We start from the raw sequence: 27,679 nt of genomic DNA, 5'->3' as shown, positions 1-27,679 counted from the left end.
CTCAGTTTCACTGCCATGAAAATGATCTTTAGTAAAATTAAAACCACAATCTATTCCTGGATGTCTACATTTCCCTAAGGAAATTATGATCCCCAAATTTTTTGCTGATCAAGACAAGGACTCTTCCAAATGTGATGTGTTCTAAGCACATGTTTCTAGAAGAAAGGAAAAGTGCTGCATTTCTCCTTGCTCATCAGGTCAAAGAAATTCAGAGGCACTGGGAAAGGCAGAGTCACTTAGTGCAATGACCTGTCCTGTCCCAAGCAATCACCTAGACAGGAACAAAAATTAACTCCCTGCCTTCTTAAATCGGATATCGCTGTCACCACACTTAAGGGCTTTGCCAACAGGAATGCCGTATGACTAACACTCTTGGATATTCCTCACATCAGAGGTATCCAGATGTAAAACTAAAGGCTCTAGAAATCAAGACCTGCATGATGTTATATATAATGCAAATTACTCAAACTAAGATTACCAAATACCCTGCTGATATTAAAGACTGTTAGAGACAAACTTTCCTTCTTTGGAATTTAGGGTGGGAAAAAAAAAAAGTATTCCAGAAGTGTAGACCTGTACAAGAAGTTCTACCTTCCAATAGAAATATATCAGAAAAGGAAGACTTGAAAACAAAGGCAGACAAGGAGGTTGAAGAGAAATGGTGTTAGCCGTTAAAAAAGTTATCTTAAAGATGCATGATCTGACATACTACTAGTCTGGTTTCCTAAGCTGCAGTTGCAGATGGAAAGGACTTACTGGAGGCATACTTAGCTCTACTACAGTCAAACTGCTGTCTCTTCTTCAGATTGTTGCCAGAAAGACAAGGGGGAAAAAAACATGTGGGGCTGTTAGCCCTGAAAGGACAACCTGCGTTGGAAACAGCACTCTCAACACAGTTCCAAGCAGTGAGAGAAGGTGGAATTATTCATGGTAAGAAATGGTTCAGCTACACTACAAAACCTTTACTTCAGTGGAGATCTATTTGCTTCTTGGCTCTGCCATAAGACTCTAGGCCTCCTAGAGAATTAAAGTTTCTTCACAATCATGCTTCTCAACATCACACCAAACATCTACAGCACAGCCTGGACAGACATTTAAGCAATTCACTGAGCCATGATTACAGGATGCACAATCTTCTGACATTCTTAGTGAGAGACTGGAAAATCTATGCAATTTAAAAAACTACCCTGAAAGTAGCACTGGGTCATTCATTACTCTCATCAACACTCCCTAAAAATCCAACATTTTTGCCACAAATATGTTTGGTGTCGTCGTCGTCCCCCCCCCCCCAAAGTGTAGATTTTGAGAAGTCCTAATTTGCTTTTTGGCAATTCTAAGGCAACAGGTTCAGGATGATAACAGAAATATTAAATCTTGTGGAAGTACACTGTCAGTTTTCTTGGAGGTGACAGACAACAAAAGGTCTTCTTAATACAACCATGAATAATATAGGGAGGGCATAGAATGATAAAAAAATATCACCTGGGATTAATATTATTTCCCCAGAAAAAATTCTAGAGCAACAACCTACATTTGCCATCATCCTAGAAATGAAATCCAAGTCTCTACAGTGTTATCTGAGGGGAAAAAAGAAAATAAGAAAATCTGCAGACTTGACTTCTCTCTTCACTGCCACCTCCTGTTGTCTGAAAAAACATCTCAAACAGACAAATATTTTGGTGAAGCTGTATCTGCTTCTTTTGCAAAATTGTTTGCCAAAGCATATAGGATTACAGGGATCTACGGGAATGCCCAGCAGCAGAAAAACTTGTATCACCTGAGCAACGGGAGTGTTACTTTCTAATGTCAAATGTCTTCAGACTCTTGTAAAGCTTGGGACATCTAGAGGAAAGGATATTTAATCATCTCAACTACAACAAGCTATCACTCAAGCACAACAGCCAATTTCTAAAACCTTTGCTTAACTTTCTCTAGCTGTAAAATGGGAATTGGAAATGTCTCACAGGCACCACAAAATCAACAGTTGTATTTGTAAAGGCTGCAAACTAAGTGTTGCTGACATCAAAACCTAGCACTAAGGAAACAGAACAACCCTGTGAATGTCATTCTCTGTGGTTTGGGAAAGCTGCAGCAGCAAGCACCAGTGCTACTCAGGAGCAGGAATGACAAACTTCAGTTCATGCAGAACAGCAGGGACCCACACTCCTAGGGCAGCCACCATACAAGAATGATGGAGAAGAAACAGAACCCCCACCAGCTATCCAAAAGGCCAAAAGATTAAAGAAGCTTCAAATGTAACATAAGAGCCATAGCTAAATGCAGATTGAATATAGAGCCTTGAAGGCCCTAACTTTAGGGACTTTCTGTCAAAAAATGGAGGTAAAGGGCCTTCATGGGCTTGCTGCCCATCCCAGTATCTTTCAGATTTGCTTTACTTTGCAGGCTTCCTAGCCCTGTTAGGTTTTTTACCAGGCCCAGTAGTACGTCTTACTTCACAACAGCTTCTGTTCTAGCACCTTAATAAACCTGTGAAATAGCAAACCAAGTACTAATCCACCTAATCTATAGCAAATTTGGCATGTTCTAGTTCAAGGACACCTAGCAATTTAGACTGGTACTTGTGTAAATTAAAACAACCTTAACACTTCAGAAAATTAATGCAAGGCCTGAAAAGATACACATTTTTGCACAATACGGAACGTGATATTGCAAATTAAAAACATCGATATTGACTGCCGCTCAAAGGAGAAAAAAAATCAACTGTGTTATCTGAACAGTGTTGATGACGCCGGATGTCAAGCTTGTAGGGATGTCACATTTCAACAATGTGACCTCCTCATCATCAACAAAAGAAAAAAGGGCTGAGAAGGTGGTAAAAATAAAAATAAACCACCACCATACCAGAAGTGTTTCTGCAAAATGACTAATCTTGAAGAGTCAGTTAAGTATACCACCACCCACCAACCCACCCCAGGTAATATTCAGAAAGATCTGTGCTTACAAAAAAAAAAACCAGGTGTTTTTTTTAAAGCACACCTAAAGTCAGGCCAACACCAGCTTGCCAGGCCCCCTGGTCTTCCTTTTTTTACACTAAAAAACACACAAAGAAACAAAAAAAATAAAATCAAGAAAGCGTATTTCTGGCTGTAACAAAACCCAAACTGTAATAGAAATAGATTTACTTGATGCTCTCTCCGACACATCAGCCTGTACCACTAGTTAAGTACGCTGACAGCCACACAACCGGGCACTTAAGCAATTTTTTTTAATTTCAAAATTTAAGGATTATGCTTTCTGTCTTTTAAGAAACACCACTGAACACATTTAGTAATGTATTTACAAAGTTTATTGGAAAACAGTTTTACTGGGGAGGTGGGGGAGGAGAGGGGAGGGAAGCAGAATCAATAAAAGATGCTATCTAAAAACTTCACTACAAATTTATGGGGTTTTTTTGAGTTCCACATTTTTAAAGGTCCCTTTTGACTTAACACTGCAGCAGATACAGCTTTCAAAGTTTCAGAAAGCTTTTAACTCAAGCAAGATGGCAAAAACCCTGACTCTCAAAGCCAGGTCAACTTAAAATTAAAACATCTTCAGATTTATTAACAGAGCCTTTCTGATTTGAGTTGCAAACACAAAATTCCTTTGCTGCATTCGAAGTCATTGCAGTGCAATAAATCTGTTTTAATGATAAAAGCCTCACCCTGATTTCTGTAACACCACAGTCCATAATCAACTTGAAACCAAAATGTTCCCACAAGTCATAAAACAAAGCAGCTAGTGATGGGGAATTAAACTTTTCAGCTGCACAGGATTATACTAACATTAAAAAACATAACCCCACCTTCACGTGCCCACCTACATGAAAACCCAAGTGATTATTCCTGTGCACCAAACTAAAATGTAATCTGTTCTTTCTTTTAAAGCAGAGATTCATTTGTATTTTGATTAAGATTCCACCACATCCTCCCTGCACTTACAGGCCTAGCTGACCCACAACTGTATTTTTTGTGAAGTCATATCTAAAAACGGGACCGTTTGAAAAACAACAGTAGTCTCTGTCATCTTGCACAAAAAAAAAAAATCATCCTAACATGCCCCAAACATTCTTTACAAGAGAACAAGAGTGCACCTTTCAGCAATTCATGTCATGAAAATAAGAAATCCCAGACACTTTTAAACAAATTAGGTTAAAACTAAACTCAATTATTAGAGTTGATGATGTAATTTCAAGCAACTTTTGTTTAAGGTTATGATTATCGGAAGGCACTGAAACCAAACCTACTTCATGCTTCCCCTGATGACAAGTTTGCCTTCAACAGATTTATTTATTGGTTGCCGTGACTCAGCATTACGGAAGATATGTGTACAAAAGCACAAAATAACTGTAAGTAAAAATTCTACGGATTTCATACTAGCTTTGGACATCAGCAACCAAGAGAGTCATATAATACTGCTGTATCAGCCCCATCAAGCCAAAACCCACAGGAACTTTAAAGCTTGATGATACTCGTTCTGCCTCCCTCATGCCACTTACACCTAGTACCCCTCCTACCCAAAAAGCTCTGGAATGCAATATGCAGCACATTCAAAGACATCTCTTCTCTCTTCTGATCCTTTCCAATACAAAAAAAAAAAAAAGAGTAAAGAGTACAACGAGAACAGGTAGGCAGTTAAAGAGGGGATCATGTGGAAGTTATACAGAAGAGTCCTGCATCTTTTAAGAGGCAATCTCATCCCGATTCAGACAAAAAACACATCACAACAATCTAATATTAATCACAACATTATTATCTGACTTGACTTACAGTTGTGGCTTGTGTGTTACCAAAAGGTGGCTTGTTTGCCAAAATGACATTAATTTATCAACAGGTGAATTTGCTTTCAAGTATAACCTTAGGACTAGATTTCATAGGCTTACAATGCCTTGTTTGGAGATAAATACATTCAGGATGTTTAGCCACAGGATATTTATTTCTAAAATCAGCATATCACTTCCATATAATCTCAACTTTATGCCTGAGAGTAAAAAAGTAAGTAAGATCTCTGTGTGTCAAACCAGTTAGTTGTTCACAAAACATACAGATCCTGCTGATCCTGACAAGCAGTCTGAACTGCCAAATACAAGAGGAAAGAATTACCCTAAACCATAGGACAGCTTTCAGCAGCTGGTGGCTAGCTAAATCTTAAGTCTTACAGCACACTCTGAAAACTCAATAGTCTGTTACTGTCCATATACACCCAGGAACATATTCATATTTCTTTCAGCTCTAATGGTTTCAGCTTCTGCCTCCTCGTAACACTAAGCATTAATTATGTTTCAAGAAAGGATTCACTTTATCCCAATTTACAATTTCTTGTGTGTCACTGAACTCCATTTACTCCTGTCTTTAGTGAATTAACAGAAGTGTCAATGCCATGTCCAATCTACCATCACTTCCTACCACTTCTTCATACCTTCCTACTACTAACACCCCTTTTAAACCAATACTGGTGAAAGGAAATTTACTGTCTGTCACCTGCCTTAGGGACTACCTCTACTTTTTATCCTCAAAATGAATTACTAAGTCTGCACAATATTTAATGCAGTTCAAGACATTCATGAGGTGGCATAATATAATTTCCAGTCCTGCTCTTCTACAGATACTATATTTAGCAGAGGTTTTCACTGAGTATTTTGTTTAAACGTTGCTTTGCTGTTTTTCCAGAGTTCCTCTACCTTCTTCAAAATAATTTAAAACCATTGACATTTCTACAGGCCTTGCATCCTACTGGTTGCACTTTGTATCTTGAAAACCCCACGTTCATTCTTGGAAATAGCATAGAGCAGTTAAATCCATCACTTGCTTGGCACACTTTGAAAACTACATCAGACTAAGGATGAATATTTTTTTTTTCTTCAGAGCAGAACAAACCTGACTTGCTATCATATTGCTGCCCCTTACCTCTGCAATTTACATCAGCATTTTTTCATTAGTATTATTATTTAAACAAGGACTTCCACTAGGCTTTAGCCCCTTAGCACGAAACTGGGTAATTTTCCTATCTGTTCAGCTTCCACCCTTGTTCTCTGGAAAAGAGGTGGCCTGGTCTTTCTAACTTCTTTGTCCATAACATCGTTCCAGAACCTCCTCTTTAGGTATTTCAGCCACTCACAACATTTCATTGAGTAATTACTTTCAAGTCTTTTATTTTTCTTGACTCATGGCCTACAAGGCTCCCTCACACCCCTATTATTCCCTGTGGCCTTCAGAAGTACTTAAACGAATCCATTAAATTTAGCTATTTGTTGCTGCTCTTTTATTCCCCTGTACGTTTCCAATTCACATCACTTTTCTTCTTTTTTATCTGTTAAATTTTATACTTTTTCACAGAGACTCAATTTCCATTTTTCTGGAGGGCACCATTTTGCATCCATTAATCTCTCACCTCTTGCCACAAAGTTACATTTTCCAACCTAGCAACTTCTTTACTGTTGCCTTTAAAGGTACAGTTTCCTTTTGTGTTCTTACGGATATGAGTTAAGCCCTCCATTTGCCCCCTCCAGGACTTGTAAAACGTTTCAGAAGAAAAATTCCACAATCTTGTGGAGAGACAAACAGAAAAATATCAAAGCAAGCCTGCCAGATACAGGACAGTCTAAAACAAAATGTACCATTCTGTTCACTCTAGCTTATTCAACAGAAAGGAGGGGGGGGCGGGGGAAGAAACAAGAACACTGTGTTGAAACACTTAAGTTGAAATAAGACTATCAAACAATCTGGTTAAATAAATATTTACTCTTAGAAGTCTCTATAAAGAGCCTTTCTGAAACTTCTACAGCATCTGTAGTACTTTTAGTTCTCACAGTGTCTTTGGTCAGTGCTGCTGCTGGCTGTTGCTGCCTTTCCTTTTATAAACGGAATTAACTGTGACTTCTCCAGGAACTGGCACTCAGCTGAATATACGGGACCGCATAAGTAAGCCAGCTCTGAAGGCATCAATACAAAGAACGTATCAGGAAAAAAAAAAAAAAAAATCAACTGATGGCACACTGACAGCAAAAAGTAAACATCCTGGTACGGCATTAGGATGAGAAATGGGATGTAACAAAAGACTATGCTCAGAAGGTGGTTTGTTGGTTTTTTGGGCTGTTTTTTTGTTGGGTGTTTTATTTTATTGGGTTGTTGGGGGGGAGGGGGGGGGAGGTCCCAAGCCCCCAAAACAACCACATTTCTTAGAAGTGAAGCATCATTGCATCTGTTTGAAAGATTATGACAAAGGGAATCCACTCTGAGAAAAACCTCTACAACCACACATATGTTATGCTGCCATGCCCTAAGCTACTCCTCATTTTGCCTATGCCTATGGGTATGTCTAAAGGGTCATTACAAGTTGCAACCACAGTTCAGGTAGAAACAAACTTGTTTTGAATGAGCTAGTTCAAGTGTCGATGCCGGTGGTAATGTTGCAGGGAGAACAACACAATGAAGTTACAATAAAGGACAGATAAACCAATGTTCAGCTGGATTCAAACTATTAATTTGTCGGAGGTATATGCAAAATAGCTAGTTTCTAGGAATAAAGCTCCAATCCCATTTCCAGATAACTCACAGACATATCCCAACTTTGTTAAGTCTTTCATTAAGCAGTCAGAGCAGAAAATGCGCCAGCAAACAAAAAAAATCCAGAGAAACTGCAGCCTGAATAAAGGATAATGGGACTATTAAACACAACCATTCAGCACCATTTGGGAATTCTGCAGAAACAGCAGCCCAGTATTTTCACAGCTCATGACGTATCTTTCCAGCCCGGAGTTTCAGTTTTCATGAAACGCCCTCAAGAGGCAAAGCTCAAAACCACCGTTACATACATGTATGTATGTACGTATGCATGCATGCTGCACGGGCGGTGCGACCTGGAACTTATGAATGGGCTGAGCGGCGAGGCCTGCCGGCGGCGGGGCGTGCGGGCTGTGCGGGGCCGTGCCGGGGCGGCACAGCGGGGAAGGGCCGCCAGGGCCACAGGGAAAGCGCGGACCCGTCACCGCCCAAGGCAGAGAACCTGCAGCGGGATCGGACGAGGCGCGGGGTGAGGCAGCACCTCGGTAAGATCAGCCGGGATCGCCGGGGAGGGGAGAAGCACGAGCTTGAAGACCCAGGCGAAAGTTTCCTCCGCCCGCCCCGACGCCGAGGCCCGGCCTCCCTCACGGCCCGGCCCGCCGGCACGCAGCGGCACCGGCCAGGCCCAGTCCGGCCCGCCACGACTGCCCCGCCGGCCCCCAAAGCCGAGAGCGGCGCTCCCGCGGAGCGGGCCCGCCACCGGCACCAGCCCCGCCGCCCAACCAGCGACGCCGGAGCTCCCGGGGCAGGCCCGGTCCGGCCCGGCCCGCCGCCCTCCCGCTCCCCGGGAGCTCCCAGGAGCCCTCGAGCCCCCTCTCTCCCCGCTCCCCGGGCGGGCGGCGCGGGCCGGCGGGAAGCGACCGGCCCCGGCCCAGAAGCGCGGCTCCCGCCGCGCCGGCCGGCCCCGCCCCGCCTGTTGCACGCGAGCAGGCCGGGGACTCCCGCCGCTGGCGGCACCTCCAGCCCGGACCTCCCGGCAACCCCGGGCGCGGCCGCCTCCCACGGGAACCTAGCCCTCCCCCCGCGACCGGCGCGGCCCCGCTCACCGCTCTGCTCGCCGCTATCCCCCCCACTCCTCTCCGCCGGTTCAGCGAGGCGCCGAGACCGCCCCCCCCCCCCCCCCCCGCCTCCCAGCGGCGCGGAAGGCGGCGCCCCCCACCCCCCCGTACCTCCTCGGCGGCGCGGCCCGGCCCGGCCCCGCGCTGTCTCCTCTCGGGCCCGAGGCGCGCGAGCGCCGCTCCCTCCCTACCTGCCTGCCCGGCGCTGCCTGCCGAGGACAGTGCGCAGGCGCGGGGCCCACGTCACTTCCGGCCTTGCCGCAGCGCCCTCTGGGAAGGAGAGCTCTTCCGGCCGGCCCCGGCGGCAGAGGCTCCTCAGGATGTTACACCGGGCGGCGGCCGCACTACAACTGCCGGCATGCAGCGCGGCGCGGCACGCAGGCGCATACCGGTGGGCGGCCAAGGGGCATGCTGGGAGTTGTAGTGCGGCGGACGCCGCCTCAGCCGGGAGGCCCCGCCGAGGACGCGGAGGTGCCGCCTCCCTGCGGGAGGGGTGGCAGTGGCGGTGGCGGCGGCGGCGGCGGCCGTGGCGGCCGTGGAGGTGGTGTGCGGCCGGGCGCTGCCCTGAGGAGCGGGGCGGCAATGGCGCAGCGGCCGCCACTGGCGGGGCGGTGTTGGGCGGCCGCGGGCCACAGCCCGCCGCCTGGCAGCGAGGGGAGGGCAGCAGTGAAAGGGAGAGAGAGCCCCCACCCTCGGGGGGGCGTACGGCCCGGGATAACCTGACGAGCTGATATTTCCACTGGAATTAGCGCTTCCTGCGCTGCGGGTTACCCGGCGGAGGCCTCGGTGCCACTACAAACGGCGTCGCTGCGAGCAAAGCACCGCGCTGTGCTGCGCAGGCTGGGAGGCGCGGGGGGCGAAGCCATGTCGCGGTTCCCAGACCCTGCGGCGGCAGCAAGGCCGAACGCAGCAGAGCGGCAGTGATGGATAACAGCGGCGGGCACTGGTTGTCCAGTTCGTGCAAAAAGCCACAATAGCCGCTAGTCAGCCATGCGATATGTTGAGGTAGATGGTACACGCGGTTGTGTGGCAAAAGCTGGTCTGCACACCCACAGAGGGACGGCAGGAGGAGGAGCCCAGTGCCCTGCCGGGCTGCTCCCAGCCCCATCCCAGGAGCCACCAGCCCACCAAACGCCCATCTTGGGGAGCACCGGGGCACGAGGGGGGGGGGGACCAAATCAGGGGCTCCGGGCCCCTTCCAAGGGAGCCTCGGCCCCAGAGCACCTTTAGGGCTGGGGGGGTCACTGCCTTCAAGGGTGTGGGACACTCGATGGGATGCGGAGGAGGAGCCTTTGGGGATTGCACAGGACTCATTAGGGGATGTCTAGTGGAGGAACTGAGGGCAGGAAAGGGAGGGATCCAGGTGATCTGTGGAGGAACAAGTGTGGGAGAACGGAGGGATACAGGAATAAAAAGGGCTGGTGGTGTAGAAATGGTTTGTGATGGTTTGGCCGTGCCCTGCACCAGGCCAGCGCAGCCTGTCCCATCTTCTCATTAAACACCTTTTACACTTTGCCTGGGTGAGGTGCTCTTATTACCACATGCAGGGGGTCCGGGGGGGCCTGTGTGCCCAGCGGCACAGGCATGCACGCAAGTGTGTCAGCAGCAGCGAGGATGCAGCTGGACCAGTCAGTGAGGGGGGCTGGGAGGGGGCTGGGAGGGAGGAGAGACGGCTGCCAGGGAGAGCCCTATCCAGTTGTCCAGTCCAGCTGCTGAAAAGGCTGGGAGTCCCTGGGGGCAAGACCACCACAGAGGGGCTGGCTACTGGGTGACCAGGGGGACTGGAGAGTGGGAGAGAGGGGCAACTACTGGGCAGACTGCCTGAGCCTAGCTGCTGGAGGGAGCCATGCTGTACATGCATGTATATATATGTACACACATGTGCTCACTAGCACACCTCCATCCTGCTCAGCCAGAGGAGGGGTGGGATGAGGCTGCTGATGCTGTGTTGGTGTGAGTGTTCTGCATGGCCAGCTGTGTAATCTGTGTGGCCAGCTGTGTATGTATGTTTAAGTGGTGTATGTGTGTGTGTCTGCATGTGCTACTGGGGATACAAGTTCAGCCTAGCTACTGCTCGGAGCTGGGGGCATGGAGATGCAGCAGCCTTGGCTCTCTCAGGCTACCAGATCTGGCCCAATGTTTCTGTATCAATAGATACACATATTTCTATACATATGATATGTATACGATTACACATATACCTATACATATATAAGATACATATATCATATACACAGGTATATTTCATAGGGCATCTACATAGCACAGCATTTCTACCCGTAGAATTGAGGTAAGGGAGATTAAAGCAGACAGGCAACAGCTTCCTCCCAAAGCATTTGCACCAAAAACTTAAGTAAGTTACACTTTTCTTTCAGCGACTGCACATTTCTCACACTCTGCCAGTAAGCACACCTGTAGTGCAGCAAGGGGTACAGTTACAGTATTGGTTGGCATTCCTGAGATACCTTGAATCGGATAGGACAGGTAAGGGCGGCAGCAGAGATCTGCCAGTTCTCTTTTTGCTGCGTCTGATTTCAGGTGCAGCTGAGCTAATACAATGATGTGCTGCAGGCACAAGGATGAATTCCCGTTTCCTGTCGCCTTTGCTTTTCTGCTCCCTTCTCTCCACCACATACACATTTTCAGGCATGGTGAACTATGTTCATTCTGCCTGTCTTCTGATACCCTGCCTTAAAAGGCTGCCACAGCTGATGCCTTTTTGGAGTACAGCCATCACCTGCAGGCAAGGATTTGGAAGACCTGGGGGCTTGAGTGAGGCTTGGAGGCAGAGTACTGAGCAGAGTGAGGCAGGTCAAGGGCTGGCTGGCTGGCTGGGTCTGCACAAGCACTGAGCAACACGCGGAAGCAGTAAAAAGCACCACCAGTGTTCAGAATGTTTGGAAACATGGAGACCTAAAACCAGGCTGACATCAGGTGCCGGTAAAATTAAGGCAGAAGGTAGCTTCATTTCTGACAGCAGCTACTTCTGAAGCCCTAATTATTCTAGTCTTGTGGGATAATTCAGACAGAGGGAGTTTACTCCTAAACCAGTAATACAGAATTTTGGGAAGAATTTTTACTTCATGTAAAAAAGTGAGGCACACAAGTAGCATGTTTTTAAACACAGTCTAAAAAGATAATGACAACAGTGAAGGCTGAAAAATGACCCTGAACTTTGGATGGGGGGTGAGGGATGGAAGTGAACGAAGTAAACAGATCAGCAATCATGTTGTGATTGGGTGAAATTTGGATTTAGGCATATTACCGCTGGCCCCCGTTTCCCCCAGTGCAATGGGATGACAGCAAATAGTATCACGATAGTACAGCCCTTTCTAAAAAAGGCCACAGAGCCAGACTGCTAACCATATTTAGCTCTACTAAATTACAATTGGCACCAGCAAGCCTTGGTTGTCACCTACTGACATTTTGTTCAGCCCTGAAAATGAAAACACAGTTGCCTGCACTGTTTTAAATGATGCGAGTCACTGGGGACTTGCAGATAGGGAAAGATAAGGCAAAGCAGCAAGTTCATTGTGACTTAGGATCTCAGGGCCACTACCACCACAGTCAAAAGATGATGTTCTGTGTTTCTGAGGTGGTGAAAAGTGTTCGTGTATGGCTCCAGGGTCACAAGAGGTGTCTTTGCAGCCAGCTAGGGTGAGAACCCACCAGGGAGAAGCAGTACCTGCCCCATCTCTACCCCGACCCTCACTGACAGGTAGTAGTACCCGTACATCTGTGCTCACCATGAGTATGAAACACTCACCATGAAACTCACCGGGAAAATGCTTTAATGGATCCACTCTGATGGTAAAACGTGACTGCTCTCCTTTGTGTTCTCAGGTCTGGCTGAGAAAGGGTGACACTGGGAGCTGCACCCTTCGAGTTTCCTCCTGGTGGTGGAGGGGCTGGAGCTGGGGAGCCTCCTGGGGGTCCCTGGGAGGTGGGGGCTCAGATTTGGGCCATTCCTGCTCTTTCTGCCCACCCTGGGCAGACGGCTCGGAAACCTGCCAGCACTGTCTGCACCAGCTGCTGGAGCTGGTGGCGATGGGAGCCGGGGGCACGACAGCTCCAGCAGCAGAAACCCCAAAGCGGTCTGGGCAGCAAGGGGAGTTAAGTCATACAGGGTAAACCTCCATCAGAGAGTGTCAGGGAGCTGGTGCAGGACTCCGGGAAGGGGGCTGGTCCTTTCCTCTCATGCGGGGGACACAGAGTATTCTCGGTTCTGCCTCTCCCATCTCCCTGTGAAGTATTGCTCCGGAAGTGACAGTGTTAACAAATACAGTGGAGGAGACTGCTCTGTAAGCTGAGCTACGCGGTCACATGCACAGGTTTTATTTTTAACATCCCCAAACTACTTGATGTTTCTGTCTGGGCTTGCTCCGTGTCCTCCCATTTCTTGTCTCTCTTTGCTTGCAGCTCTCCCTCACCCACCTCACTTCAACCCAGCGCAGTGCAGCCAGGAGGGCAAGTGTGCGGCACACACGAAGGGACTCTATGATTAAGGTAAGGCTTTGTAAATCAACTTGGAGTTCTTATTGATCAAACCTTATGCAGTGCAATGGTTACTGTATCGAGCTATAAAAATCAAGATGTCTTCAAAACAGCCTTAGTAATTAAGATGAAGCGGAATAATCAGACACAAGACGTCTTAAATGACACCCTAACACAGAGGCAGCTGGTAACTGTGAACACTTCTGTTGCATGCTACTCTAAAAAAAGTCCTCCATAACTTTTTCAGTGGATTAGCCATAGTTTGCAGCACTGTATCTGGGGTTTTAAAAAACTAAGATGTTGATTTTAAGATGGGAGCTTCAGCAGCAGGACATATGATAAATCAAAAATTGAATTTCTGTAGTTTTCAAGAAACTGGGAGAAGTGAGACAAGGAGATACAGTAAGGGTCAGAGGAGAGGCAAGAGCAATCTTGTGGCAAAATGCTGACTTAAAATCTGGTGAGTTTTGTAGAGTCAGACTGCAAACCACTTCGGTAGTCCAGGCAATGAATGATGAAGTAATAATCACAAGGGTTACAGGTACTACCGTACCATTTAGAGTTGTGGCTGCTTAGCAATTTTTATTCAGGAATCTTTTCTCCTTTGTTTTTTTATGACTTAGACCTTAACCTGTAGCTCTGAAATTCTCTATACTGGGCACCTGCCTTGGGCTGGCTTTCTTTTGTTTTGCTTAAAACAATTAACCATTCCTCTGAGTTCCTCAAGAAGTTTTCAGAAAAGTATATAAATGAGATTATTACAGAGCATAAAATAGAACCTGAGGCCAAAGAAAAAACCCACAGTTTGGACCTTTCTGGGTTTTTTTCTCACACTGCAACTAAATTGGAACCTGTTATTTTAAAGCACTTGCTGAACTCAAACCCAACCCTGTTTCCCAGTTACCCATGCAAGGGGAGAGTTTGCCTGGCTGTCCCTACGAAGGACAGCACAGGGACCCCTGACATACAGGAGGAGCAGCAGAGCAGCTCTGTGCCACAGCCTCCCCCTTCTCCCTGTCCCCTCTGCCTCCCACACGGCTCCCCAACACATGGGCTGCCCCGCACTGTACCGCCAGCCCAGGGAACCACTTCAGCACCTGGAATTTTGGGGTGGGTTTGTCTCAGGTGAGCTATGGCTATGTTGCGCCAGGTAGAGAGGAACAAGAAGTACTGCTGAGCCAGGTGTCGCAGTGGGGAGCGCTGTGCGGGCTCTCCCCAGCAGTGCCCTGTGCTGCCCACGCCTCCCGGCTCTAAGCTGCGCCCCGCTCCTCCAGTACCAGCACTAGCGCACTTCGCTGGGCAGAAATTGCACGAGCAAGTTTTGGTGCCGCTTTACTGTGTGTAGGTATCAGGCTGGATGGTGCAACAGCTTCTCCTGAGCTCATGGTCCTGCGTGCCAGGTTTAGGGAGCTGAAGAGAAGCTGATGTCTGTGAGAGCCTGAGCAGCAGGCATGCTCTGGAAGAAAAGCAAGGAACATAGATTGAAGCCTTTGCCAGACTGATGCACTATACTGTGGACCTACTGCATCCTTGTCATTGTAAAGCGTATTTTTTCCAACCTGTTCCAACCCAAGCAGTTCCAACCCGTTCAGTAACTCTGAACTAGTGGCTATTTCCATGACACACTGCAGCCTCAGCCAGCGGATCCCCAGCTAGAAAACACAGAGACTAGCTGCCTAATTGTTGCAGCTTCGTCCTTCCACCTTTGGGCTTATCTAACAGGCCAGCTGTCTCACAGAAAACCTTTTCATTCCACGTCTTATACTGAGGGTTTGAGGTTCCCCAGAAGGATTGCCCTGGAATCAAAGTGCCCCTATAAAATCCATGGGAAACTGCTCAAGGTCTGAGCTTCAAAAACCCTCTGCCTTGCACATGCTCGGTAGAAGGTTATCAGTGTTACTGATGAAGATTTCGTCTATACCTTTTATTTGCCCTTTCCACCTAACCTGAGCTGTACCGTATTCACTGCCTGACTCATTTAAAGCTTGGCTGGCAACACCCACGTGCAAGATCAGTCTGAATGAGCAGGTGTGCCACAAAGGACAGTGATTCCACATGGTGGCATTCTTGGATTTGCTTTTTATTTTGTATCGAAGGACAGGACTTTAGAAAACTCAGGCCCCTGAGAATCGTGTGCAAAGGTGCTATGGTATGGTTTCTAGCAGCAGTGTTTTCTTCCTCAACTCCAAGAAATAAATATATCTGTTTAGCAAAATTGAGACCCAAGCCTGATTTCTTGCTCTGATTGTTAAGTGCATAGTAATTAAGGAAGAGTGCTGCATGGAGAGAGAAGAAAAACTCTGGTTTAAGGAGACTTAGAAGCTCTCCTAAAAACCATGATTTTCCAGCTGGCTGTGCTAGGGGTTTTGTGCAGAAGGCATCCAACTGCCATTGAAACATCAGAACCTGAGCATCCCCATGCTTGCTGTGTATATATATATATTGTTTTATATAAAATATTATATTTAATTCTATTTATTTTCATCTTTCTGTACCTTAATTCTACATCTGCTAAATAGAAGTAATAGTATCTTTTAGCCTCAAGTGCACCTCTGGTGCTGCAAAGATAAATTCGTTATTTGTTGTGAACCCCCCCGGGTACTAAGATAATATGTATATTGAAAAACCCTATAAGGAAAATAACTCTGTATTCACATCAGGATTTAAGTATTATGATAAAAAAATGAGATAAACACAATATACAGGGTAACAAGGATTAAAATAAATCAAGAATGCCTCCTATCTGGCCTATACACTTCACCAAAGCATTCACATTCCTTGAAAATATTTTTCTGCTGTAACATTATGTATAACTTTAACACTCTTGGCTCCAGCATTTGGATGCAAACTTTCCTGAGATCTTTTTAAGAGCTCCTTATCATGTTGTGAATCTTTGAAAGATTGTTTTATGTTCATTTGCAATCTCATCTCAGAGGCACTCTTTAAGGAGATTATCTGGGGATTCTGGCGGCCCTTTTGGATGGTTCCTTAAAATGGGAGGCATCCCTTGACTCTGCGCGAAGAGCTCAGATACGATGTGTAACCTTAGTATGTCATATGTTCAGTCACACATAGCAAATGCCAAATGAGAAAAACAGTTGTATTGTTCTGGCTGATTGACTGCAACTGAATTAAATACACATTTACTGAAAAGAAATTGTAATTGGTGTATAAACTGTAAGGTATTGTCACTGAAAGATCTGCTCCAGACAGAGACATATCTGCAGTTAGTTAGAATAGCAGCTGTATATTTTTAAACCTTACCTGATTTGCTGTCATGACTGCCTAAAAATAAAGATTTACCAAAGTGGACGGACTGTGGGCTGCAATTTGCATCCTTTCTTTCCACACTAGCTTGAACATGATTCAAGCAAGCATTTCTGGTTTGATTTTTTTTTAACCCAGCTCATATGAAATTTTGCAAGTTGCAGGGAAACAAGAAGTTTACAGGTTTAGAGAAATGTTTCATCACCTGACAGATCTGTGTGTCACCTGCCTCTGGATGTTACGTATCAAACTTACCAAGGCAAGAATTTTGTAAACTTTCCACTCGGCGTTTTGAAAGCTGTAGTTTGTGCACTGACAATAATACCACCACCTAAACCACAGAGCTAACTAGATCATCAGTTAAAATACAGAGCTCCTCATTACCGGCACGTCAAAATAGAAGCAGCATTCAAACCCTAATAAATATCAGAAAAATTCTCTGCCCACCTTCCTGTCCTCCAGCTCCACAGATCTGACAATGAGAAGCATGGAAATCATTTGTCTGAAAAGAGCAGCACATGTAAGTTAGACATGAGGTAAACTCAACTGAAAAATACCTGAATAATGATGAAGACTGATTCTGGATATGAATGCTCTGATACGGTCACTTTTTGTAAACGAAGCATGTATTTTCTTGCTCTACACGAGTGGCTGGGGTTTGTTTTGGCATACTGCAGTGTGAAAGCAGGCTCCTCTCCAGGAACTTTGCAGTCAGTCCTTTCTGTGTTTTGGAGAACCATAAGGCCTGTGCCTCTGCTGTATTTTTATTTATCAATTATTTCTCTCTGAGAGTTACTTTTGCAGTGGAAAGTATTGTTCACACATTCATGTTTTTATTGCAATGTAATGTACCCAGCCTTCCTCTGACCTTATGCAAGTCATAGCTGGGACTATTTTTAGAGATTATATTTGCAGCAAAATGTTACAAGAATGAGAGCAGCAAGGATGCTGCCAACGCGAAATAAACCCATCTGTATCTCCTGCTCCTCTGAGCCATGCAAGAGTAGATGTAACTGGACAGCCCAAAGCAGGACAGACACCACTCTAAACTGCATGTATTTAAGGGCTGGATGTGGCTGGGGCCACCCTGGTCAGACCCCTGGTGTCACCCTGTGCAGAAGCCAGTGCTTCCCAAGACAGGGCAAGGAATTTTATGATGAGTAGTTATGAAATAATATTTTTCTGCATTGCTGTCTCGAGCTCTTTCCGTGCAAAGGCAAGAGAACCTGAGCCTGGTACTTCAGAGTGTAAGTTTGTCCCAGGGTAAAGGGGCCGCTCAGGACGTGTTCCTGTACTGCGCAGGACCGAGGGGAAGGGGCTTGATTCATCAGGAGGTGTAACTGTTATCGGTCAGCATTGGAAGTTGCAAAGGGTGGAAAAAAGATGAGTTGAGCAATTGATGCACATCAAATTCAAGCACAAACGGGTGGTCCGTAGTGACTGCAGGAACCCACAGGCATTGCCTTTCCCAGACATCTTTCCTCCTCTGGTGTTGCCCGTGACTTCCATCGCCCACGTGTGAAAGAGCAGCAGTTAAGACAGTGCCTTCGGGAGGGGAAGCAGCTTCATGGGCGCCCCTGCCCCGAGCCGGAGCCCGCTTCCCCCGCGGCACTCCTCGGGGCAGGCCCCTTCACCTGCCACTGCAGAAGCACTCGCAGCTACGTCAATGACACTGCTGTCGTTTATTTAACCTTAGGAAAAAAAGCAAGTGTAGATTATTTTACTACCAATATCTATTTTTCCCCAGAGACAAATGAGAGTTGCGGGGCCTATGTAGTTCCTACTGCATAGAAGGGTGCTGTGGGAAAACTCGTCAAAAACCTTTTTCTCATTTTCACATAAAAAAAAAAGTGCACCAGGTCCTGTTTGGAAACAGAACTCCAGTTCCTCTTTATTGTTTCCCTTCCACAGACATTTGCAGTAGGCTGAACCAAGCCGGGGTGCAGCCCTAAAGCAAGGAGCAGAGAGGCAGAAGTTGGGAGTTTTCAACTTGCAGCAGCTCCTCTTTGGGCCAAGTTACTGGTTCCAGTTGAAGGTATCCAGGGAAGCAGCTCCAAGTAGTGCCTGAGCAGCCTCTCGTTCCCTAATCCAACAGCTGTACACAAGGGGAAGGGACCACAGGAGGCCCTACATGTTCCCTAAACAGCGTCTTGTACGGATGTTGTTGAAGAAGCCTGCTGGGCTGGCCGGACTTCTGGGCTGGCCCAGAACATCGTTCCTTATGCTCTTAGCTTTTTGACAACAGAAGGCATGCCTCACGCTAACCACCATCTCCATTTACTCGCTGTCAGACGCTGTGCTTCTGTTTTCTCATTTTTAGGAAGGATTAACAGCTATTGCCAGAAACTCTTGCAAGGGTAGAGATATTATGAGTGAGGGACCGGTGCCGGTACATGACTGTATGGAGCTGGCAGTCATTTGCCCACAGCCTTATTCCCACTAGAGACACATATAAGCACCTAACATGTAGAAGCCAAGCATGGGCACGGAGGGTCTGCGGCCACCCCGGCTCCTCTGGGCAATAACTCTTGTCTTCTTGTCTTTGCTACACAGCGCCGGGCTCAGAAAGCTGCCCTGGGCCAGCACAGGCACTGCGAGAGATGCTTCAGCCAGCACTGCCGCGCGCCGGCCGAGCCCACCGTCTCCTGCGTGGTGATCAGCTGCCGCCTCCACTGCGGGGCCACCTTCCACATGTGCAAGGAGGAGGAACACCAGTTGCTCTGTCCCCTAGAGCAGGTCTCCTGCCTCAACGCAGGCTACGGCTGCCCTTTATCCATGGCCCGCTTTAAGCTGGGGAAGCACCTCCAGGTCTGTCCAGCCAGCGTGGTCTGCTGCTCCATGGAGTGGAATCGCTGGCCAAATGTGGATTCGGACACCACCCTCCACAACAACATCATGAAGGAGACCTTGAACGAAGAATGTCTGGACACAGCCTTGGCACTCAGAGACCAGAAGATACTTTTCAGGACTTTGAAAATAGGTGACTTGTTTCCAGAGTGGAGGAAAAAGGATGTGGCGGAAGGGCTGATGGATGAAGCTGTGGGTGGGGAAGAAGGGGCTGTGGGAGGAGCAGCCTGTGGTTCCCAAGAGGGTGACGACCAGTTGCCCGAGCTCAGCCAACGCGAGCGTGAAGATTTAGCGAAGGACAAAGAGGGAATGGATCTGGGGAGTTACAAAACCTGGGAGAACATTTTCAGCAAAGAGCTCCTGGCTTGCAAGGTAACAGGCTCAGCAACCAGCACAGAACAAGCGGTGGAGAAGGCTTCCATGAAAACAGCATCAGCCCCGCATGCTGCCAGCTCCACGGAGAAGGCAAAGGAAGGACCTAAGGGCACAGAAGAGGCAAAGGACCAAAAGCCTGAGCAAGTAACACCGAACACAGAAATGACAGGACTGGCTCCCTGGCAAGAAGGGGTCCTGGAGAGGCTGAAGAACAAAGTTGGTATAGGCGACTACAACATGTATCTGGTACATCACGGGGGAATGCTCATCCGCTTCGGCCAGCTAGCCGCTTGCACTCCCAAAGAAAAAGACTTTGTCTATGGCAACCTGGAAGCTCAGGAGGTGAAGACTGTCTACACCTTCAAAGTGCCAGTTAGTTACTGTGGCAAAAGAGCACGACTAGGAGATGCAATGGGCCACAAGATGCCAACTTCAGACAAGTCTGTGGATACCTCAGAATTGGGACTAAACCTAGAAGAACTACCTAAGGCAAATATAGTTACAGCCACCCTGCTGTGTGCACTGGAAAAAGAGCTGAAAGGCCACGAGATCTCTGAAGCAAGAGGTATTGATGGGCTCTTTGTGGATTTTGCAACACAGACGTACAGCTTTCCCCTGGAGCCCTTCTCCTGCAATGCTGTTCTAGCAGATACTCTGGATGAAGAGAGCCCACCAGAACTCCACATGGAGCTCTACACTGAATGTGTAACCAGGAGGCACAACAAAAGCAGTTCAGCTTTCACATTCACTTGCAGTCATTTCTTCCGGAGGGATGAGTTCCCGTCCCACTTCAAGAATGTGCACGCTGATATTCAGTCATGTCTGGATGGATGGTTCCAGCATCGCTGCCCACTGGCCTACTTGGGATGCACTTTTGTTCAAAATCCTTTCTGCCCCGATGGACTTAAGGCCAAGGTTATATACAGCAAGCCCCTCAAGACATTTGCTATTAAGCCAGAGGTGGACCCGCTCCTTGCTGAGTCAGGGAAGTGCAGTTCCACGGTGGCTAATCAACAGAGGAGTAAGGACTTGCTGAGCAGCCTCCCGCTGGAAGTGCTCAAGTACATCGCGGGGTTCCTGGACAGCTTCAGTTTATCTCAGTTGTCCCAAGTGTCAGTGCTGATGAGGGACATCTGTGCCACTCTTCTTCAAGAGAGAGGAATGGTCCTGCTGGTCTGGGAGAAAAAAAGATATTCCCATGGCGGTACTTCATGGAAAGCTCACAAAAAGGCAAGTGCCTGTGACACTGGGAAACAGACAGCCAGGAGTTCTCCCCAGATAAAGCGTGAGCATAGTGAGGGACACTGTGTGTGAGCCTGCAGGTGTGGGGAAGCTTCATGAGGTCACGAATTTGCACCACAGTTGTCAGGGGTCAGGGCTGTAAGATGCAAGATGTCTAGCGAAGGTAGGAGGGTGTCATAGACACCCCTGACTAGCTGCACCTCCCCACCTGAGCTCGTCTTGGGTAACCGGTTTGCACATGCACCAGTTTTGGGCACTGGGAACTGAGAATTCCTGGTACTTAAGGGTCGCACATGGACTTTGGAAGAACTTGATGCTCATACTTTTTTGTGTTCTTTACAAGCCAATCTAGGGCATGTCAAAGCTAAAACGTGCTTTAAAACACCAAAAAGGTAAATAACGAGGAGACAGGGCTATGAAAGGAGCTCAGGCACTCGCATCGACCCCCCAGGGCTGTCGTGATGTGCCAGGAGTGCCAGGAGTGCCGGGAGTGCCAGGAGTGAGTGCCTGGCGCGAGGGTCGTGGGCACCCAAGGGAGTAGGAAGCGCCTCCTGCGAGGCTGGGCGCCCGCGGTCTGGGCTGGAACATCACCGCCTGGACGGGCTGTGCCTGGAAGAGGTACGGACACAGCTCAGAGTCGTAGCTGAGCAATAGCTGTTATGGGGCAGCTTCTGGCCAGTTGATAGAATAGCCCGGGAGACTGGCACGAGCAAGCAGACAAGGCAGAGATCTAGGACAAACGATTTAGGGATCCAGGGAAGACTCCCAGAAATGATCTCAGGACCTGGATTTCAAGCAGACCACTGAAGATTACTGCCCATTGATTCTTATGAAATAGAAGCTTAGCACTGTTTATCACTCTTTATTAAGAGAAAGTACTTTTTATTAAGAGAAAACATGAAGCATGGTGAGTTAAAAATCTGTGTTACACAAAAAATTTTGGTGGCTGCAACTTGAATTAGCCCAATCCAGAACAGGAATTAGCCACTGAAATAATTTACTGGACGATGTGGCTTCCTTCAGTAAAAGGAAAAAATTCCAGCTGAGCAATCATATAGCAATTAACTTCAGTTATTGTAGCACAATTTCAAACCAACAGCATTGAGTTTAAGGACTGTCTAACAATCTAACCCTTTTCACGCTAGCTCTCTGTACTGACCACACAGGAATCTTGTTTCCAGTGCACAGACTCTGCTCGAAAATGTTCTGTTTGTAATTAGTCTGAATTTCTTGATGGCTGTGTATAATAGCTATGATTGCTTAGGACTAGGACAGGGCCAGGTAAACTGTAGCACAGCCACCGACTGTCCTTCTTCCACAGGAAGGAACGGCTTTAGGGAGAAGAAACCTGCTATAACTTTAAAAATTCATTTGATTTCATGATATACAGCAAATATTAAAGTGACTTAATCACAGTCCTATCACTACATGCTAGTGTATCACCAAACGGTATGTGGAATCAGAAAATTTTAGCTGCACGTTTCTATTTTTTACATTTCCCAGGCTTGTTCTGGGGCTGGGTAAATAACAACAGCGTTGTAATGTTAATTACTTTGAAGTGCTTTGGAAGGTCGTTATGAAGTCAGGTTTCTCTGAGATGCTGTCACACAAGCATGCTGTAGCCACTTTGCTTTATGAACACCCTGGATCACACTGCATGTGTGATGGAGCTTTCAGCAGAGGTGCAGTGGTCAGGTGTCCTTGTGCCCTGCACTAGATTGACACCAAACCCTGCAGAAGGACATTTTCCTGTTAAAAATGGCAGGTGATGCCTAAAGCAGCAAACCCAGTACAAGGTCCATGACAATACAGACCCCATTTTCACTTGCTATGCCACCCCTGCACGATCAGATGTTTGCTAGCCTGTCCAGTACAAGCGATGCACACCCACTATAAGCATATACAGATTTTTTAAATCTTCTTCTATTTTTACCAGCATTCCCATTTTTTCTCCCCAATTTCTCTCCCCTTTCCTGTATCAGATCTGGCAGTTCAGCAGCCTGTTCTCCCGAGTTAACAAATGGCAGCGCAGCAACATCATGTGCATGTCAGAGCACCTGAAGAATTGTCCCTTCTACCAAGTGGAGCCCCGGACGGACCCCGTGATGCTGGCCGGCATGTGCGAATCTCAAGAGCAGACTCAAAAGACTTTGGTTTCTACCTTCAAGCGCAGAGTCTGAATAACCTGCTCCTGCTCTGCCACACTCCTTTCAGGGCCCTTGAAAAGAAGATTTGGGAATTTGGGTGTAAAGATTGTTGCTTCCAACTCTCCTTTGGACATACAAAACTGGCTTCTCCCCAGCTGTGTTTGAAATCTCCTGCATCTTTTTTTTTTTTTCTTCCCTTGCACTAATTTAACTGTTAAAATGTCAGCCACTGCTCACTGCTATCGCATGCTTTCTGTTTATGTTTCTGTTCCTTGCTTAATACAGCATCCTGAAGAAAGCAATAAGGATCTTGTGTGAAAACAGCATCTTTGCAACCTGGAAGGTAGGCTGCTGCTCCCGTCCCTTGTCCCTGCGAGAAGCAAGAGCAGTCGTACCTAGCTACGAGGTCTGAAACACCTCGGCTTTACTGGCAAAGCCAGGGTCTAGGAGCATGGGTAGGCACCATCCTGCCTGGCAGACCTAGGGGCTGCTGGTCTGTCCTCAGATATGGGCAAAAGAAAAGGAGCCCCCACAACTAAGTGGATTAATTAGAACTCCAGTTCTAATCTTCTAGGCTCAGGAATTTGCTGCGCAGCCGCAGACCGTCATTTAAGACCCCGATGCAGGCAGGCTGCCCAGCTGAGCGCAAAGCTAAAGCCGAGCTCAGGGAAGCGTCCAAACCAACCCAAAGCGAACAGACTTGCTCTTTGTTAGAAATCACCAAGTAGCAAACACTTTCAGGTGTTCAATTGACTTTTTATATTTTTCAGTTAATAACATTCTCAGTTTCATTTAAAAATCCATTGAAGCCATCAAAGGCTATTTGAAGTCAATTTCAGAATGCCTCACCTGCTCAGCTGTATGTTGCGAATGGCAACTGTAAACAACATGTCAAAGAAAACATTCTTTTCTAGAAAAGCAAAGGCACCCAGAAGCCCATTCTGTAACAGTACGGATAGTGTCTGCTTCAGTTAAATTGGCTGGAGTACAATAATAATTTTTTTTTTTTTTTTTTTTTTTACAGAGCAGAAGATTGATTAGGATTTGGTTTATTTTTTTAATAAATACACTAATTTAAAACCAGAATGTGCTTGTTGAGGCAACAGATGAGAGCAAGTGGGCAGGTTACCAACAGCACCTGCCTTACCACGCTATTTAAGCCCCTTTCGGAGGCACTAGCTGCAGATGCTACAGTGACAGTGGTCGGGGGGATTCCCTGGAACGGCCATAAACCACTCCGCAAGCCAACAGCAACCGCGCTGACTCATGCCCCGTTCTTTTTTCAGCTGGTAGCCAGAAGTGCGAGCTAGGGCCATGAGGTCTGCCTTTCACCTCACCATCTCGGGCACGAGAAGCTCGCTGGGAGCTGGGACATGTGCTGGCCTGGACCGCTGCTCCCCACGCCTGGCTGCCCAGGTGGAAGCTGGCCCCGGTGGATCGGCACGTGCCACACTGGCCACCCCTGGCCCCAGGACAGACCCGGGATGAGGCGGCTGTGCAAGGAGGAGCCCTCTCTTACCGATAAAAATTGGTGATGAACCTGAGCTGGGCGCTTGGTAATTGAAGGCACAAGTTACGTGGTGAGCAAACCTGTGCCAAGAGCAGCTCGTCCTTCTCTGTGCTTGCAGCTTAAGTGGTTCCTGTGAGAATTTTAACCATACAAGGATGTTTTTCCTCTCCAGACACACACCCTCAGGAGCATATCAGCTGAGTTGTGGGGACAGTGGATTGATCTCAGGAGTAGGAGTAGCAGCAGTTACACTTACTGTCATATTTTTTTGATGCTGTTCTGTTTTCTGTCCCCAGAGATCCTTTCTGGAAAGTCTCATGATGCTTTACACATGAGAATAAACTTGTCTGCACAGGTATCCTGTGAAAAACACAAGTAGCATGGCAGTTCTGTGCAGAAGAAACCGAAGCAAATGGACACAGGGAACCTAAGCTGGGCCAGGAGCAGTTAAAGCTGCGTGCTTGCATCCTTCACCCCATGGCTTAAGCCACTGCACAACAAACTGTCCATCCCTTAAAGCTGCCTATAAAAACTCACCTGTCCTCAAAACATCTCATAAGTTGCCTGATATTGTCACTCTGTTTTACACCCGGAAGCTGACAGAGGTGATGTAGCTGGAGCCCAACTCAGTCAGCCTCACGTGGAGCACCCACTGTTGCAGCACAAGCAAGGTATCAGGCTGCAACAAGGCTTTTATGGTCAGTCAGATTCTACTGTCTGTGCCACTTCTCCTTCCTCCAGAGATCAGATCCAACCCCCACCCTCTTCAGGGCTATTTAACCACTTAGCAGGAACGAGCTACAGCTGCACATCATCCAGGTCCATCAACCCACTTTCTTCGAGGCAAGGCCACAGCTGCATATTAGCAATGCGAATCAATCCAGCAACTTCATTCCTCTACAAGGTGAGAAGATACAGCCAGACTTCCCAGACTAGTCCCTACATGAGGGTCCTATCCTTCACCGGTCATTTACCTGATTCTGAAAGATGCTGAGCACCCAACTGTAGCTGCAGACCAGGGCAGCTGCAAGTGCACGTCCCAAAATCAGGTGCCAGTATCTGCACTGGGTACTTAAAAACATATCCATAAAATTGTGGATAGTTTGAGGAGAGGGAAAAAGAAGAGGCTTAAATAATAGGGTCTCAGAGTAAGGCAGCATTCAAGGCTGGTGTGAGAGATGGTTAGAAGGTTCAGCCTGTGGGCCATCTCCCGCTGCTCAGCTGCTCAGCTGCCCTGAAACCGGGGCTGATGTTCAGTGTGAATGGGGCTCGTGTCACCTTTAGTGCCAGTGTCACTGGCACCACTGCTGTCCTGCTGCTGGCCTCCTGTCAATGCCAGAGGATTTTGTTCTTGTATCTCCCTGCTCCTGGAGATCACTTGACTGCAGTTCCGGCCTTATTGCCACCGATCCTGCTCCTTCCCAGTGCCGCGGGTGCCGGAGCCAGCCTACAGGGAGGATGCAAACGTGCAGGTCAGAGGCAGGAATGTCACAACCTTCTCCTGGGATCAGCTGGGGTGCACATAGAACATCTGGGAGACGGGATCATTTTCCTTCTGGTACTGCTGTAGGGTACACTGGAGAGACGCAGAGAGAGAGGGCGATTCACCGCTGTGAATATATAGATATACTTCTGTGAACTGTACATTTGGTTAAGTAGCCTTCAGCATGGATGCTGGAAACCCACGGTCATCTTCAGGCTGGTCTGGTTAGGCTGGCCCTGGAAGGGAGACAGCTCTGTGGGCAAGGGGGGGGCACCCTTCCACCAGCATAAGAATGCCGGCTTCAAGCTGCTCCTTACCGTGCCCTGCACTGAACGCTGGTGGGGGGCTGGGGGCTGGGGCGATTCCATTGATCAGCACATGTGCCAAGCCAGGTCAGTGCCAACGGTCCTGCTCATTAGCAGAGATGGCAGAAGCTTTGGGGAGCTGCAAGGAACCGAGTCTGCCTGCCCTGCTTGTCTTGGTGAGCATAGTGCTGGCTTAAAAGGCAAGGGGCTTCAGCACGGGTTCAGCACGTCCTTAGGCTCCTCGTTTAAGCTTGTAACCAACAGGAAGTGAAAACCCTTCCTAAATTGCAGCTTGAGGGGTTTGGTAAGAAGAAAGTGAGCATTTGGTGTTTTCCAGTACAGGTCTTCTGCTGTGGAGGGGTCTGAACTGGAAAAGGGGATCCAGGTCCAGCAGAGCACTGAGGTCGCACTCAGTCAGATCCCACACTCGGGACCTCCGTGGCTCCGGTCCCATTTGTGTTGCCCACAAATCTTGCGAAGGGCACGAGCAACGCTCCGCACACCCCAGGCTGGCACGCTTTGTGGCGTTTCCTCTTGTTGGAAGAACAAGAACTGAAACGATGGCATCATGGAAATCAGAGAGGTGAGAGCAGGGCAAAAAGGCTCGGGACAAGAGAACAGGAATGGGGGAATAGGAATGCATTTGGTGTCACAAGGAGAGGCAAGTGAGACAGGTAAAAGGGCACAGAGCTGAAGGGAACCGAGGTGTGGAAGAGGCGATGCAGCTGCAAACAGTTTGGGAGGGAACAGTTCAGTTCTGCAGATGCTGGGAGGGCAGGAGCAGCGTTTAGGAGAGCAGAGGCGTAAGGGGAATGGAGAGTTGATGTGATTTGGTTTGGTTTCTGCTGACAAAAGAAGAGATGTGGGTGAGCCTGGTGAACGCGGTGAGATGCAGGCTGTTCCGCACCGTCATTGACACAGCGGACTGTGTTGTTGAAACGTGGGCTGAGGGGCCATGGCAGAACCACAGAGTCACACACTGTGACGCTCCCGTGGGCTCATCATTTGCCACCAATGACAGACTTGCTGGACAAACGCTTCTCCTTGAGGAAGGTGCTGGAGATTCCCAGCCCCTGTTATACAGCGACCTGGGGCAGATGATAATTATGAGGGGTGAAAGGGTAGGTCCCCTGCTGACACGTATCTAAGTCAGGGTTGGGGGAAGAAATTACTCTGACTCTCAAAACCAAGTAAGCCCAGATAAGGTGAAGTTTATCGAAATAGTGTTGGTTATTTTGCAAAACTCTGTAACTCCTTGTCGCTTTCTTAAGAATAAAAATGATTATAGTTTAAAAAAATGCAGCAAAATCCAAGTCTTAGCTTGTTTTCTTAATTTCATCACATTAATGTTTGTTTTGATTTCAAATCAGAACTGGTAGTTCCTGTCCT

General features: G+C 47.6%; 2 protein-coding genes across 5 annotated transcripts in view; one reads left to right on the top strand and one right to left on the bottom strand.

Annotated features, from left to right (window-relative positions):
• Nucleotides 1-8,874, bottom strand: part of KPNA1 (karyopherin subunit alpha 1) — a 54,263-nt gene extending 45,389 nt beyond the window's left edge. Inside the window, exon 1 of one of the 2 annotated variants that reach the window (XM_080390949.1) lies at nucleotides 8,732-8,874. The gene's annotated coding sequence lies outside the window, so the exon portion shown is untranslated. Of the gene's footprint in view, nucleotides 1-8,721 lie in introns of both variants that reach the window. The other variant, XM_080390950.1, reaches the window with a different exon arrangement.
• Nucleotides 1,544-27,598, top strand: FBXO40 (F-box protein 40). 3 transcript variants are annotated; one of them, XM_080390948.1, is made up of 4 exons: nucleotides 1,544-8,047; nucleotides 13,040-13,126; nucleotides 18,935-20,833; nucleotides 22,828-27,598. In XM_080390948.1, exons 2-4 carry the CDS (start codon nucleotides 13,118-13,120, stop codon nucleotides 23,023-23,025), a joined length of 2,106 nt encoding a protein of 701 aa, XP_080247074.1. In that variant the 5' UTR covers nucleotides 1,544-8,047; nucleotides 13,040-13,117; the 3' UTR covers nucleotides 23,026-27,598. The 3 variants fall into 3 exon arrangements, 2 of the variants coding, with proteins under 2 accessions (XP_080247074.1, XP_080247073.1); XR_013928711.1 differs by lacking the exon at nucleotides 1,544-8,047 and having other exon boundaries at nucleotides 9,012-13,126; nucleotides 22,828-23,335; nucleotides 24,799-27,598; XM_080390947.1 differs by lacking the exon at nucleotides 1,544-8,047 and having other exon boundaries at nucleotides 9,012-13,126.
• The last annotated feature ends 81 nt before the right edge of the window (nucleotides 27,599-27,679 follow it).

Source organism: Falco punctatus (assembly GCF_963210335.1).
Source record: "Falco punctatus genome assembly, chromosome: 6".
Lineage (NCBI taxonomy): Eukaryota > Metazoa > Chordata > Aves > Falconiformes > Falconidae > Falco > Falco punctatus.
The sequence above is the reverse complement of the archived record's forward strand: the minus strand, read 5'-3'. Positions and strand labels throughout refer to the sequence as shown.

What these genes read in the sequence shown, in the direction of transcription:
- FBXO40 (XM_080390948.1), top strand. An exon ending in CATGGAAAGCTCACAAAAAG is followed by an intron (nt 20,834 to 22,827) that starts GCAAGTGCCTGT and finishes TTCCTGTATCAG; the next exon opens with ATCTGGCAGTTCAGCAGCCT.